Source organism: Mycteria americana, chromosome 1 (genome assembly GCF_035582795.1).
Source record: "Mycteria americana isolate JAX WOST 10 ecotype Jacksonville Zoo and Gardens chromosome 1, USCA_MyAme_1.0, whole genome shotgun sequence".
Classification (NCBI taxonomy): domain Eukaryota; kingdom Metazoa; phylum Chordata; class Aves; order Ciconiiformes; family Ciconiidae; genus Mycteria; species Mycteria americana.
Window position 1 is genome coordinate 82,607,919 of NC_134365.1, and position 13,585 is coordinate 82,621,503.

At 41.1% G+C, this 13,585-nt stretch overlaps 1 protein-coding gene across 4 annotated transcripts in view; it reads left to right on the forward strand.

The window, feature by feature from the left end:
* Positions 1 to 13,585, forward strand: part of FAR2 (fatty acyl-CoA reductase 2) — a 161,979-nt gene that overhangs the window by 112,770 nt on the left and 35,624 nt on the right. For all 4 annotated transcript variants that reach the window (XM_075508381.1, XM_075508389.1, XM_075508400.1 and 1 more), the window contains exons 3-4: positions 8,594 to 8,769; positions 11,468 to 11,647. In XM_075508381.1, coding sequence (XP_075364496.1) covers positions 8,594 to 8,769; positions 11,468 to 11,647 — 356 coding nt within the window. The remainder of the gene's footprint in view (positions 1 to 8,593; positions 8,770 to 11,467; positions 11,648 to 13,585) is intronic.

Genomic DNA, 13,585 nt, shown 5'->3' on the forward strand with positions numbered 1-13,585 from the left:
TGAACATAACAAAAATGTATGTGGAAGGCATAAGAAGGCCAAAATATTTGTCTCGGATGTGAACACAAAAGAAAAATGATGAAATGAGAAATTGTGCTAGGTAAATGCTTAAATGTTTAAATGATTGTACAGTTTGACAACGTCCATAAATTGAATGTTCTTGGGATGAATTTCAGGCACCGGGGCCAGCTGGCATGAAATGGCTTGCACTCATGCCATTAAACTGTCTTACCTTCCAAAACATCATGGCCACATGTGGGATACCTGTTGGGAAAAGCCCCTGTCTCAGGCTAACACCTCACTTGTGACCAGGGACTTGTTCATCTTTCTGGTAGCTGGTTCAGGCCAAAACTGTACGTTCTAACAGTGGAACAATACAGATGATTGAGTTCCAGTGCCCAGGGTATAACCTGGCACAGTTTAATTTCCAGGTATAGATATTTCCACAGAATTCATTGGCTCTCTTGAGTGGTGGAGGTTCAGCACAAGGCTCTTACCATTTGCTGACTGCCTGCTCCTTACATCCCAGAATCTTCTAATGTGGTTCATGCTAGAAGAGTGACTTACCCTTCTACTGTACTCATTTCCCAGATGTTCAGCTCTCTACGTTTGAGTGCCATCCCACTACAATGTTTAAAAAATCTTTTTTTTTTATTTGAGTAGCTTTAAATATTTGATGCATTTGTCTTGATTTGTTCAACTACTGTTGTGTGTGACATCAAAGGATTTTTACCTCCCTTACACTTTTAATCAAGGTAAACTTTGGTGCACGCATTACCTGTGGTCCTCTTCATGATGGCATTCTCTCCTTTATGCCTCAGGAAGAGGTCAGGGATCTTAAATAAGTGAGTATGGAGGTGCAGGACATCCACCCTAGGTTGCCACAACTGCTGCAATCATTCCTTTGGAAGAGCTCTTTGGAGGGGCCCAAGTTCAGAGTGGAGTATCTCAAGACTTTCCCAGATGCACTTAAAGGAGTTGTAGGGCCCAGATGCATCCATGGAGTTGTCCTGGGTGAATTGCGTACCAGCACTGTGTATTATACAGGTTATGTGCTGGTTGCCTCAGCTGTATCTGTGTGACAGCCGATGTGCCGGGTTATCCTCTTTTTGCATTCTAGCAGAAGGAGAAGTACCCTCAGAGTCTGGCTGAGATAAGGTTGCCTGAATGTCTCTAGTCATGGGGATCCCTCAGTGACTTTTTGGCAGAGCTCTTTTTTCACTAAAAAGTGACATTGTGAGTTATTGTGTGGTCTAACACATAGAGACACCGCCAGGCAGACCCCAAGACTTCTGTGGGACTCAACCAGTTCCAGCCATCAGAGGATATGATCGTTTGTATGAACAAGGACTGCTACGCAGAGCTGATGCTGATTGTGTTGTGCTGGGTCAGCTGTTTTGCAGCTGGCTGAGGATGCCATCATGCTGTATTTCGTCTGTGATAGCCCCCTCATTTTTCACATCATTCTGTCCTGTGGAGCTTCACAACTGAGAGTGACTCTTCTGCAGCCAGGACCTCATCTCACTCATTTGCAGGGCTGCACTGTGTCTTCTTTCCTTCTGTGTGATCTAATGAGCCCCGCATACCTGGTCAGCCAGATGTGTAGTTGTGGGTAGATCTGTCTGGCCTGTCTCTCCCTACTAAGGCTCCATGTGAAAGGAAGTCATATCTGAAAGCACACTTTGCAGCTGCTGCCTACATGTGGTCCCCTCACTTCCCCAAAACCCCACTCCACACCATCTGCATGACTATACACGTGAAACTTACATTTTCAGAGGGGAGGAACATCAGAGTTCTGCAACTGTGATATATAACAAGTTTTAATGTAATTATAAGTGAGAATGCATTAAACTCCTAAATGCATTAGACTCCTAAATGTCCATAGACTCCTAAAAATCAACCAGATTTTGGTTAGGTACTTTCAAATGGGAAAGTAATTTTTGGTCATTTCTTTAAATGCCTTTCACAGTCTTTCTTGGTCATTTCTTTAAACATCTCCAAGAAGTGGGCATCTATGTTTGACACAGCCTTTACTCCTGGCTGGTTAGCCTTGGGGGCTCAGCAAACACTCCTGAAGTTCCCTGGTGCCCAAGCAAATCTGGCAGTGAAACTTCAAAGATCTGTAATTAAGGTAATGGGTATGGAAAAGCAGATTCAGATCCTATGTCTGGACAACCCTGTACTTATTAACATTTCCAAGTACATACAGTGATTCTCTAAGTAATTAGTAGTGAATTCTGCGTGGCAGGAATTGAGGAAGGGGAGATGGACGGGACTCCGGTCGTAGCCAAGTACTCCTGCCATCCTTTAGCAACTGACTCCCCTTGCACCTATGCCCACATTGGGGCATACCTATGGAGGAGGGATGAGAAGGAAAACAGTTCTGGAAAATGCATGAGAAGAAACATGTTAAATGATTCCTGTAGGAAAAGCTCCAAGTATTACCATCCTCCTTCCCTGCACTTAAATTCTTCCCCTGTTTTAAATGTCAAGCATGCCATCAAATGCTGATAGTGATATCTATCTAAGTACCACACAGGGGCAGAAGAAACGTCTGTGATGAATGTCAGAAAGCTCCATATTCTGTCTGTGACTTGTCCACCCACCTATAAGATGGTGCTAGAGACCACAGAAAGCTTTTCCATGTCTGTCAAGTCCCTGATGCTCCTGTCTACAACACCTGTCTCTGAAAGAGCTCCTTTTGCTGTTCCAGATTAACCGACACGTAACCCGAGTATTCTTGCTAGAAAACAGCAGGCTTTGTCAGCAGCCAATTTTCAAGGAAATTGGCCGTTTAAAACCACATCCTAAGTAGCTGGCTATACATATTAGCCTTAGCTGACCTATATTGAAATTTACTGTCTGTCATCTCTTTGTTTCTGTAGTCTTTATCTTTAAATAATCAGCTGTTTTGTTTACTAGATGTTGGTCATGGATACTGTATTTCCACTACATTAGCTCTACTCAGGGGAAAGTAATAGCTCTAGATTGAAGCATAGGCCATTTGTTTTCCTGTAATGAGGAACACTCTGCTGCATGCTTTCTAACTGATTAGATGAATTATGCTTTATTTGCCTTGAGAAGAACCATACTTAAAAGCAACTTTCTGAAGAGGAAATGAGGCAGAGACCACACAAGGGGAAAAAAGGCTCTATCCCAATTAATGCTTCCTGAGCTGCATTTTCACACATTTCTTGACTGAGCAATCCTGATGCTTATCACTGGAAATGTACCAGGCTAAAAATTAATTGCAGGCTAATTGCTTTATGTCAAGAAGCTGCGCAAATATTTCTCAAATTTGCTACAATGGCAATTCTAAAAGTAGTTATGTACCTTCCTTCCTTCAAGACTGTATTGAAGGATTTTATCAGTGGCGAACACAGCTGGGATAAGCCCTTTCATCAGAATAAAACCGCAGCGATCAGGTGGTTTTTAAAGAGTTATTTTCATTACTTTGGTACCTGCAGTAGTTTACATTTGTGGTGGTCACACATGTGCATTTATGACACTGCCGCTGAAATCACAGAGGGTTATATGCACCAGGGTGTTACTCTGTGTATCTATATATAGGCTGTTCCCTAGCATTTATACACCAACACTCTGTTCAGAATAGGGACTTTTTAAAATTATTCCACACACCCAATGGGACACCTTGTTCTTTAAAGTAATTGTTGCCACAGTGTTTTACCCCTTGGCCTATGTCTTGCTTAGAATAAATTATAGTTCCTTTACAGAAGCAATTCATGCTTATATTCTCCTGAATTATGCTAAGCAATCCCTTCCATTTCTTTATCTGAAAGGACGGAAGCTTTTTGCCTTTTTTTTTTAATTGAACTCTCTCAACCTTACTCTTCTCAGTAGTTCCTCATATATGAGATTAGTTTTGTGGGAATTCTCTGATTTTTCTCCATTTTAAATGTTCTCATCCAGTAATGCCTTGAAATGTGCACACTATAATGTAAGTTAGCATCTTTTGCTAATCCTCCTAGAGAAGCCTAATATCCCAGCACCTATCAAACACACCTGGCCCCACTGTGCACCAGAGAAGATCATTTTTTCTTGGTCTTACAAAAAAAAAAAAAAAAAGCCGATAGCATCTGGTTAAAATAGTGTAATTCGGATGCCTCGGTTGATCGTTGATTTTGTACCACAGGAGGAAAAAAGGTTACCTTTCTAGGTCACAGTTAAAAACTTGATGCTTTCTGGGTAGTCACCAAAGCGTTTGGCGCTGATCTGGCAGAGGGAGAGCCGTGAGTGCTATTGCTGAAGAGGCAGTCTGTTGCATAAAGGAGCCACAGCGAGTTACAGACTCTGCTGGTCTCATGATGAAGAGCCGTAGCCCACCTTCACCATGGCTTGCATTGCTGGGACATGTTTATTCAGCACTTTGGAAGATGAATCCTTCACATCAGGGGAGAGCACAAGAAATAGTGTTAGATTACGTTACCAAGCAAGCAGGAGAACTGCTTTCTCTGCTACTTGTGTTTCTCAATGAAGTGCCATCCTGCATGGTGCCTCTTACAGTAAGTTGGTTTTTTAGGGGTGAGGGCTGATAGGTCCAAAAAAGGAAGGACTACACAGGCTCCTTTGAAAGGCAGTTAGAAGGCCAAACTCAGGCAAGTTCCTTTTTAAAGTAAACCATGGCTTAGGCACTCTACTTTTCATTATTTTGTATTTGCTTCACTGAAAATGTCTCCTGAGAAAGAAGCAGAGCCTTTGGCATCTTACATTGTTCAGTGGTTCCTTTAGTTTTCGGCTGTGCTGTTCCATAGATGTGCAATTTGCCCCTTCTTTGAGGTTTTTGTATCTTTGTGGTATGGAAAAATTTCTGATGGAAAGATTGATGGGCAAAAATCTCTCTGAACTATTACATGCTTTAAGGCAAGAGCAGAGAACACAGAGTTACAGATGTCCTTTGGGAAGGTAGGTCAAAGCTTAGTTGGGCAGGAATAGGGAAAGAGATGCCCATCAAGCACACTCAAATATAACATTGGGAGAAATTCTAGACGTCCTGTTTTCGTAATAAGTGCTTGACAATGTAAATTGAAATCACAGAAATTAGATTATTATTATAAATCGGAATTGCCTGATTATAACAGAAGAAAGATTCAGCAAGTTTTGGAGTGAAATTCTCACCTCTGTTGAGGGACAGCATGGCCTATTTTGAGGATTAAAATGACAATAGCAGCTATTAGGTTCATTTATTCTGTTTTGGTCAGGGCAGCAGTGTTGCCCCTGGAATGCATTAGGATGCTCAGAAAGACACTGAAAGCAGGATACATTATTACTGATTTCCTTCAGTTTAATTAATATTGGACAACTTGAAATCAAACATCTTTCCTTTCTCTTTACTATAATTCTGTAGCAATTCATGTATCGCTGCTGGAGTATTGCTGACTTGGCCAGCGTTTTCATGCGGTTCCAACAGTACAGCATGCCAACCCACTTCTATCCATTGAATATATTTGGTATTGGCAGACGGCTTCTAATAAGAAAAGACAGAACAATCCTTAGGCCTCATGCAGTTATTGAGGATTTATTATATATGCTCTGGGTGAGTTAATCAGAATTTAGAGATGCAATTATTGTTTACCTGCAGACTAAGCATCATCTTTATGTTACGCATTCCTTGAGCTATAGGAAACACTATAGAATAAGCTGCATTTGTTTTGTCTTTAAATCTTCTTGCACTTTCCTGTAAAGCACTGACAAGTCTGAAGTCTTCAGATGCCATAAAAGAGGCAGCAGACTTTGATTAAACAGCTGCTCCTGTTATCTGATTTAATGGTGACGATGAACTGAATGTTCTTGTGATCCAGAAGGTTTCCAAAGCAGTATGCTGATTTATGAGCTTGCATTTAGAAATTGCCTTCATCCTTCAGAGAAATGCAGTGAATCATTGGAGGGGGTGAAAACCTACAGCTGTTGAGTGGCATGTGGTAGTAGGCAATACCTAGCAGTAGGCATAGAAATGTTGAAGGGGGTATTATCTGCAGTGGGAACGTCAGGAGGAAATGGCATGTAGGCAGAATATAATTGTCCAAATTTGAGCAAGGCTGGCACTGCAGAAATACTGCTCTTCTTTTTATATGCCATGACTGAAATGGAGAAAGGGCTGATTCATTCTTTCTCTGCCTTTGCATTATTTATGCCAAAGTAAACTAAGTATAAAATAACTCTCACTGGGTGGAGTTTTACACTCTTCTTTTCAATAGAACAAACAAATGCAGAATTGTTCCTAAAACTCTTAAAAAGGTAGCTTTGGTCTTACATGGGTTCTCTTGAGAGATCTTTCCATTTTGTGTCTCATCAGGGTTTGCTGGTGTACAATCTCTCATGAGATGATGCATATTTGGACAGTCACTCTAGTATCCTCTTGTTAGAAAACAAGCTTTTTACAGACATTAATGCTGCTAGTACCTGGTTCTGAACATAAGTCATTGGGAATTGAGTTCCTGCAGTCCAGCTGGCTCTCACCAACATCTTTGTCCACGATTAGCTTTCTCTGTCTAGAAATCTGTTCTCTGGCCTAGACTGCATTGCTGAAATACACATGTAGTTGGGTGCAACTGAGAGAAATTAAATGACATTTTCATGTCCTAACTTTTGTTAACTTGCTCAAGTTTCAGATTTATTAAGGATGTGCAGCTGTGTGTTAAAGAAAAATACATGAAGTCAAGTACACAGTGTGCTGCATAGTAGGGAAGGCTGATGATTTTCTTATCACTTCTTTATCCCTAAGAACATCGAGGTTTATCTAGATCTGGTTGTCAGACAAGCAGAAAGATGGTAATCCCTTAATCAAACGAGAAACTATTGCTATTAGTACCAATTTAATCCCTCATATATCTTTTTCTTTTAGTACGTTTAATTTATGTCACACAATTCCTGCTCTTACATAAGCTTTGGGCAAGTCAAAGACAGAACAACCTCTAGGAAAACAAGAGACCATGATAGTAAGGAGATTTACAAACTTGGTGTTACTGATGAGTAAGCTACAGAGTAGCGGAAACAACCAAAAACCACAGAGCTACTGAGAAGCCAGCTGGCCCATCCTCCTGCCCCAAGGCAGCTTCAGCTATTCTCTGCCTCTCCTGGCAATGCTTACCTAGACAGTTCTTAAATGTGTCCAGGGGCGGTGGCACACAGCTTCCACCAGCAATCTGTCCCAGTACTTAGTCATTCCTGTCAGTAGGCTAGTTACCTTTGAAGTGTGGTTTTTCCTTTGAAATCTAGATTATACCTCTTCAGATCCCACAGCCTCTCTATTCTGTTTAGTCATTCTACCCTTCTTGTTGTCACTCTGCCCCCAAAAGGGAGGATCTTTTTGGACTTTACTGCTGCTACTATTTCAGTTGAAGTGGCTCAAATACAATAATGCTGGCCAGCAATACCAAACCCTTAGAACAGACACTTCTAAAACTCAAGATGGTTTTTTCAAATCTTATTCCAGCAAACTCACATAGCATTTTGAAATTCAGCCTTTGTCTTCTTTGCCTGTGAGATTTACCAAATAAAAGGTCTCCAGGTGGAACCTGCAGTAGCTGTCTGCTTTCGTGGCGCAGGCACGAAACTGCGCCCAGACCTGCTGTACTGTGATCAGTCACTCTGAGCTACTCACAGAGTAAAAACGGGAACTGAGGAAACTGCTGTTTTGACATAGGCACTTTTCAGGTGATGACAGTATTGATTTCCTTTTCCTTTCAGAAGGATTGTGCACAGTTATCTTGCTGTTCAGGGTACCTGCTATCTCGGATCTTAGGCAAAGCAGGGTGCCACACGCTGGTTTTGGACAAGTCATCAGGCAGAACGTATATGGAAATGTAGGGATCTTTTTAGTGGACAGATGCACAGTCTTGTCATTCTGCAGAAGACTGGACAGAAAACATGTGTTGGAAAGAGCTGTGGATCATTGTCATAGAAAAAAAAGGGCTGAAAGACAGTTTGAGAGGCCAACTTGCTGCACGCTTGTCCAGTCATGCAAAGTTGGTGGCGGCAGGCAGAAGCCTTAGCAGTATGGGTTATTGAGGTTCCCCATCTTTCCATCCCAAAGGCAGTTCCCCACAGGACTCATCTGACATGAACAAAGAGTGACAGTTGGCAAAGAGCAGCAAAGGAAGAGGAGGAGTCAGAACGTGCCCTGCTCCCCTCCTCTCCTCAAGTCCTTTGTAGACCCATCAAGAAAATGGCTTGAGTCTAATGCTTCACAGGCTTTCCCACTCCATATTCTGCCCTCCTCCCCTTTAGCTCCTGTTATGGTCCTGCAGGCAGCCTTTGAGGTCAAAAAGCAAGTGGTTGCAGGAGATGTGGAGATACAGGAATCTCTGTGGCTGTTCCAGGAAATGAGTGGTGCAGAGAAAATTCATTCATCTCTTCAGGGCAATGCATTACCTCCTATATTTTTGTTCTGTGTCCCATGGGAGGGAATAAGTGAATTAACTATTTTATCATCTCACCTGTGTCCTCCCTCTGAAAGAACCAGGCATTCTCTTTTGTGCCAATTTCATTGATTGATATAATCAGACTGGCTACTAATCAAAGTGATCTTGGTAGCCTAATTATGTACCTGATCTCTCTCTGTTTGTGCTTCAAGGTCTTTGACAGGGTCCGAGAAGATTGCCCTAATTTCCATGAGAAGATTAAGCCTATTAATGCTGAACTCACTCAGCCCAAGCTGGCCATCAGTGCTGAAGATGAGGAGGAGCTTCTGACCCGGGTCAATATTGTCTTCCACTGTGCAGCAACAGTTCGCTTTGATGAACCCCTGAAGTATGTCCTGCTTTCTGTATTTGCTAAGCATGATTCAGAATGCACTGTAGCCCATAACACAGCATTCAGTGCATCTCTTGTATAGTTGCAGTAATAATTCTCCATTTACGTTTTCATGCTACATGTGTTTCTGCGCCGAATGTGCAATGTAAATGCTCTGAAAATGTCATGTGCATATGTGCATCAAAAGTGAAGTATCTTGGCAGATTTCATGGGAACAGAAGGAAGTACTGCAAGCTTGGGTTGTGATATAGTAAGGGGGTAAAGTATGACCTAAAATTGGGATAGGGAAAAGTGTGGTTTAGGTCAAGAGGGAGATATTTTGGCAGAACTAGCTGGAGACAGCTTGAAGTGACACTATGTTGTGTCTGTCTCTAAAGCTAGTGTTAATGGCCTTTCTTTGTCACTGAGTAACTGAAGAGGGAAATGAGATGATGTTTAAGAAAATAGCCTATCACAAGCTTTAAAATACCCAAGACTCAGTGTAACTAACTGTTTAAAATAAATGCTCAATTTCTGAAGGAGCTCCCTTGGGAGTGCCTGTCCAAGCAGGCTTTCCATTAAGAAAGAACAGCAGAAATAAGCCACTAAACCAAAACTGGATGTGTAAGTGCTTCTATGCAAATCGTAAAGGTCAACAAACCGAGGTGGATGATCTGGATTGCCAGATCTACACACTTTTTGAAAAACAGTAAAGCTGTGAGAGTAGGAAACACAATTATTAATGTTGGCCTTCATTTGCTCGTACGTAGGCTAAATAGATATCCGCTGTGTCCAGTTGTTTTGCAACAACTGATTAGAGAACCCACCAGAAAGGAAGCAGCTCTTGATTTAATCTTGAGCCATATGTAGAACCTGGCTCAAGATATAAGTAGCAAAGCACTGCACTGCATTAGTAGCCATAAATGTTCTTAAATCAATACACGAATGAGCATGCTATAAAAATACATCACGCTGGCATGTAACATCAAAGGGGAACTACGTTTTTAATAAGGAGGATAGCTAGAAAGAAGTTAAAAGAAAAAGTTAAAATGGTCATCTGCTTGCAGGCAGCGTAGAAACTATTTAAAGGCTGATTGCATGTGATCTGTCAAAATCTCTCTAACAGAACAAGGAAAATCCAGTATGATTAAACAGCAAAATACGAGAAGTTGTTAAAATCAAATTATTCCTGTCTGAATAATAAAATATATGATATGGGTAAAAGTTCTAGCAAGTTAAATGTGAAAGTACAATATTGCTGCTCAAATAAGATTTTTGAGCAGCAACTTGCTAATGACAAAAAAATAAAAATACTTTTTAAACACAGCAGAAGTCCAAAGCCTACCACAGAATATGTAGAGCCAATAGATAAGGGCAGTGCAAAAGTGGTGCTATCAAGATTCTAGAAAAGCAGCAACAGAGAAACTAAATGAATTATTGGCATCAACAAACAGTACATTTAGGGAATTCTCCAGATGGAACTCTTGAGGGCAGAAATCTGAGAAACTGAGTTATATTGAAATATTAGTAGATGCAGTTTTAATATAAATAGAAAAAATAAAGAGTAACAAATCACCAGGGTTAGATGATATTCCCCTAGGAGGCTAAACGAACTCTGAATGTCTCAGCAGAAATCTGTGCTGGGCCCATATTCTGAGTGCAATTCTGTTCACCCCCTCTCAGAAGGGATACAATTGAATAGAAATGTACAAGGAAGAGTAACTTTCATATGAAGGGTAGCTAAAGTAGAAGTATTCATCCTGCTAGAAGGGCAGGAGGAAATAGAAATCTATAGGAAATGCTATTCTTTAATAGTAGCATGCTAAAAAAAAAAAAGTATCTCTGGCTTTAGATATTGTGATCCAAACATTAACATACTCTTAGCTTCTGTTTTCATTCATCTGGACTATTTACAATTTCTCTTCAACGTTAGTGTAATTAATTTATTTAGTGTACACTGTACTTGATAGCATTATTCATAATCTTGTACATGTTGTTGAAAGCTTCTACTCCTGGGCTGAACAGATTGCACATTCCTAAGCCTTGTCCCTTCTGTGCAGAAAAGTGTCTTTCTTCCAGTACAAAGCAGGCAACAAGTTGAACGTCTGTTCACTGAGATCCATTGCAGATAGTCTCTAGGACAACTTCCAGCTATGCTGGGTGCTTCAAGGTCGACCTTGCTAACCAGGACTCTTTTTCTCTTATGCTTATCAGTTCTCTTCTCCATTCCTTGGGAATTTAAGCTGTTATCTCTAATTGTGTCTTCTTTCAGTATGAATCTGTTTTTCTGGGCCCAAGGACCCTTTGCTGCTTACTGAAACCATGTGTTTATCTGGTTTGGCAGTGGTCCCTTAAGGAGAAAGTTGAATGGGTACCGTAGGAACCATAATGCCTCAGTGGTCATGTGCGTGGGAAATATTTGTTCCAGGAAAGGGTGGCAAATATGTCAGGTGTAGAGATGTTAGTGAAATGTTACCTCTGATCCTTTGAATTGAGTAAAAATATTTGAGAGACATTCCGTGGCCAGAACAGCGAATCCAACAGCATTGCGCTGAAAGCTGGTTTAGCCCTTGCATTTCATTGAAGCTTTCCAGTCTGCTGTGACCCCTTCTCTTCCCTTACTTGCCTTTTCATTATTTGGGGTTTGGATAATGCTCAGCTTTGATATATGGTTTCCAGTGAAATGCATTTTGTTTCTTTCACCTGCCCTCTTTAGACATGCCCTGCAACTGAATGTAATGGGCACGCAGCGGCTCCTGGAGCTGGCCCGGCAGATGCAGAACCTCGAGGCCTTCATCCACATCTCCACCGCCTATGCAAACTGTGTCCGGAAATGCATAGATGAAGTCATCTACCCACCCCCAGCTGAACCCAAGAAGCTCTTCGATTTAGTAGAGTAAGTAGGAACTGCATCGCCTCTTCTGATGCTGGTTTTGATTTGTTCTGCAGAAGACCTCCAAATTGTTCATATAACCTATCCTGTGGGATTTCTGTTCATAGTTGCTGTTATTGCTGTATGGCCTTGTCTGTACGTACCATGCCAGCAAGAAATGCTGGCCTGAACATAGCAAGAGTGAGACCAAGGGAAGAGAGAGAGAGAGCTTTCATTCTAGGTGGTTTTGAGGGGTACCTTGCACAGAGTGCCATCCAGTAAGGCTGTCCTTTCTGAATTTTCTCTTGAAACTAACTTTACTGAAGTTTTTTGAAAATAGAAGAAATAGAGACTCTGTTTTGGAGCCTTTTTATCTGGAGAGCTGCTGAAGTCACCCTTTATAAACATTTGGTTGAGCTTAACAATACTTTTCCAAATACAAAAGTATTAGCAAATAGCATAAACCACACTTAATAACCCTGTGATTTCAGCTACTTCTAAATTTTTCCACACACCAAAAGACTGTGTGATTTCATGAGAGTCCAGCATTGAATAAGTGATGCACGAGTACATTTGCTATCAGGACTGGAGTTGTGATGCTTCTTTCTGTAAGATTCAGCTCTGTTGCTACCTACATTTCAGTAAGAACTGAAATTTTTCATATACCTTATATTAATTTCTTTATCTCTTCAGCTTCCCAATGTTGTTTCCAATTATTTCAACAATCCTGTGGTATTAAACAGAGTTATATGGGCATGAGTCAGAAACAAGCTGTTTTAGAAAGAGTTCAGTGTGAGAATCCAAGACTTTGAGGGAACAATAAAAAGGCTTGTTTAACTGAATTTACCGAAATGAAGAATAAATAGAAAGAATAACAAAATCTGCTGATAATGGCCCCAGGACACCTTCACCTTAGAAGGATTTTCCCACAGCTGTAACTTTGTTTTCATTTATTTTCTAGTGGTATTCCACTTGTGTGATATAAGCAACTGACCTGTGAACTGGTAACCCAAAGAGCTGGTATAAAATCTTTGTTCTCCTTGATGTAGGGTAATAGAAGATGAGGTGAATTAATGTCCAGCAGGAGAACCACTGAGGTTTTATATCAAAAAATTGTTTTCAAAAAAAAATAATTTGACTAAGCACTACTCCAGAAAATTTAGTACAAATCAGTGTTTCCTTTTTTTCCATTTTTTCCAATAGCCCATATTCTTGGATATGTTTACTTCCAGCTAGTAGTCATCTTTCATTTGTCATTTATTCAGCAAGTGGAGCATGATAAAAACTTAAGAAATGCCCTAGTGCATTAGAGCAATGGGCTGCCTGGCCCAATATCTTGCTGTCAGCAGCAGCACTGGGAGATGCTGTTTAGGGTAACTACGCAAGCCTGGATACCTTTTGCAATCCGTTCCCCTTATAGCCTCCCAGAAACCAGAACTGTAGTATGAGGGGTGTTACAACCTATTATTTTTGACCCATTTTTGAACCCATTAATTTGTTTAATCCCTTTTTGAACTTTCTGGTACTCTGCCTCTGCAACCCCCTGTGGCAGCAAGTTCCAGAAGTTTACTAACTGCTGCGTAAAGACGAGCTTTCTTTTACCTGTTTCAAGCTGTCACGCTAATAGTTTCACTGCATGTCCAGTAGTTGCAGCACTGCAGTATCTGCAGTATTTGCCCTATTCACTACCTCTTCAGTTCTGTAAATCTGTATTGCATTCACCCTGGACCTTCTCTTCTGCAGCCTGAAGAGTCCCAGCATTTTTACTGTCTCCTCATATGCCAGCTGATCTGTCTCCTTGATTATTTTAGTTGCCCTTCCTCTCTGCCTTTTTTTAACTCCACTCCCTCCCTGACATGCAGGGGCCAAACAGAACTGCATGCAGTACTCAAGGTGTGGTCACTCAAAGTTTTATTTAAATAGCTTCAAAGTGACACCATTGGTCTTGTTCCCAGTACCTGA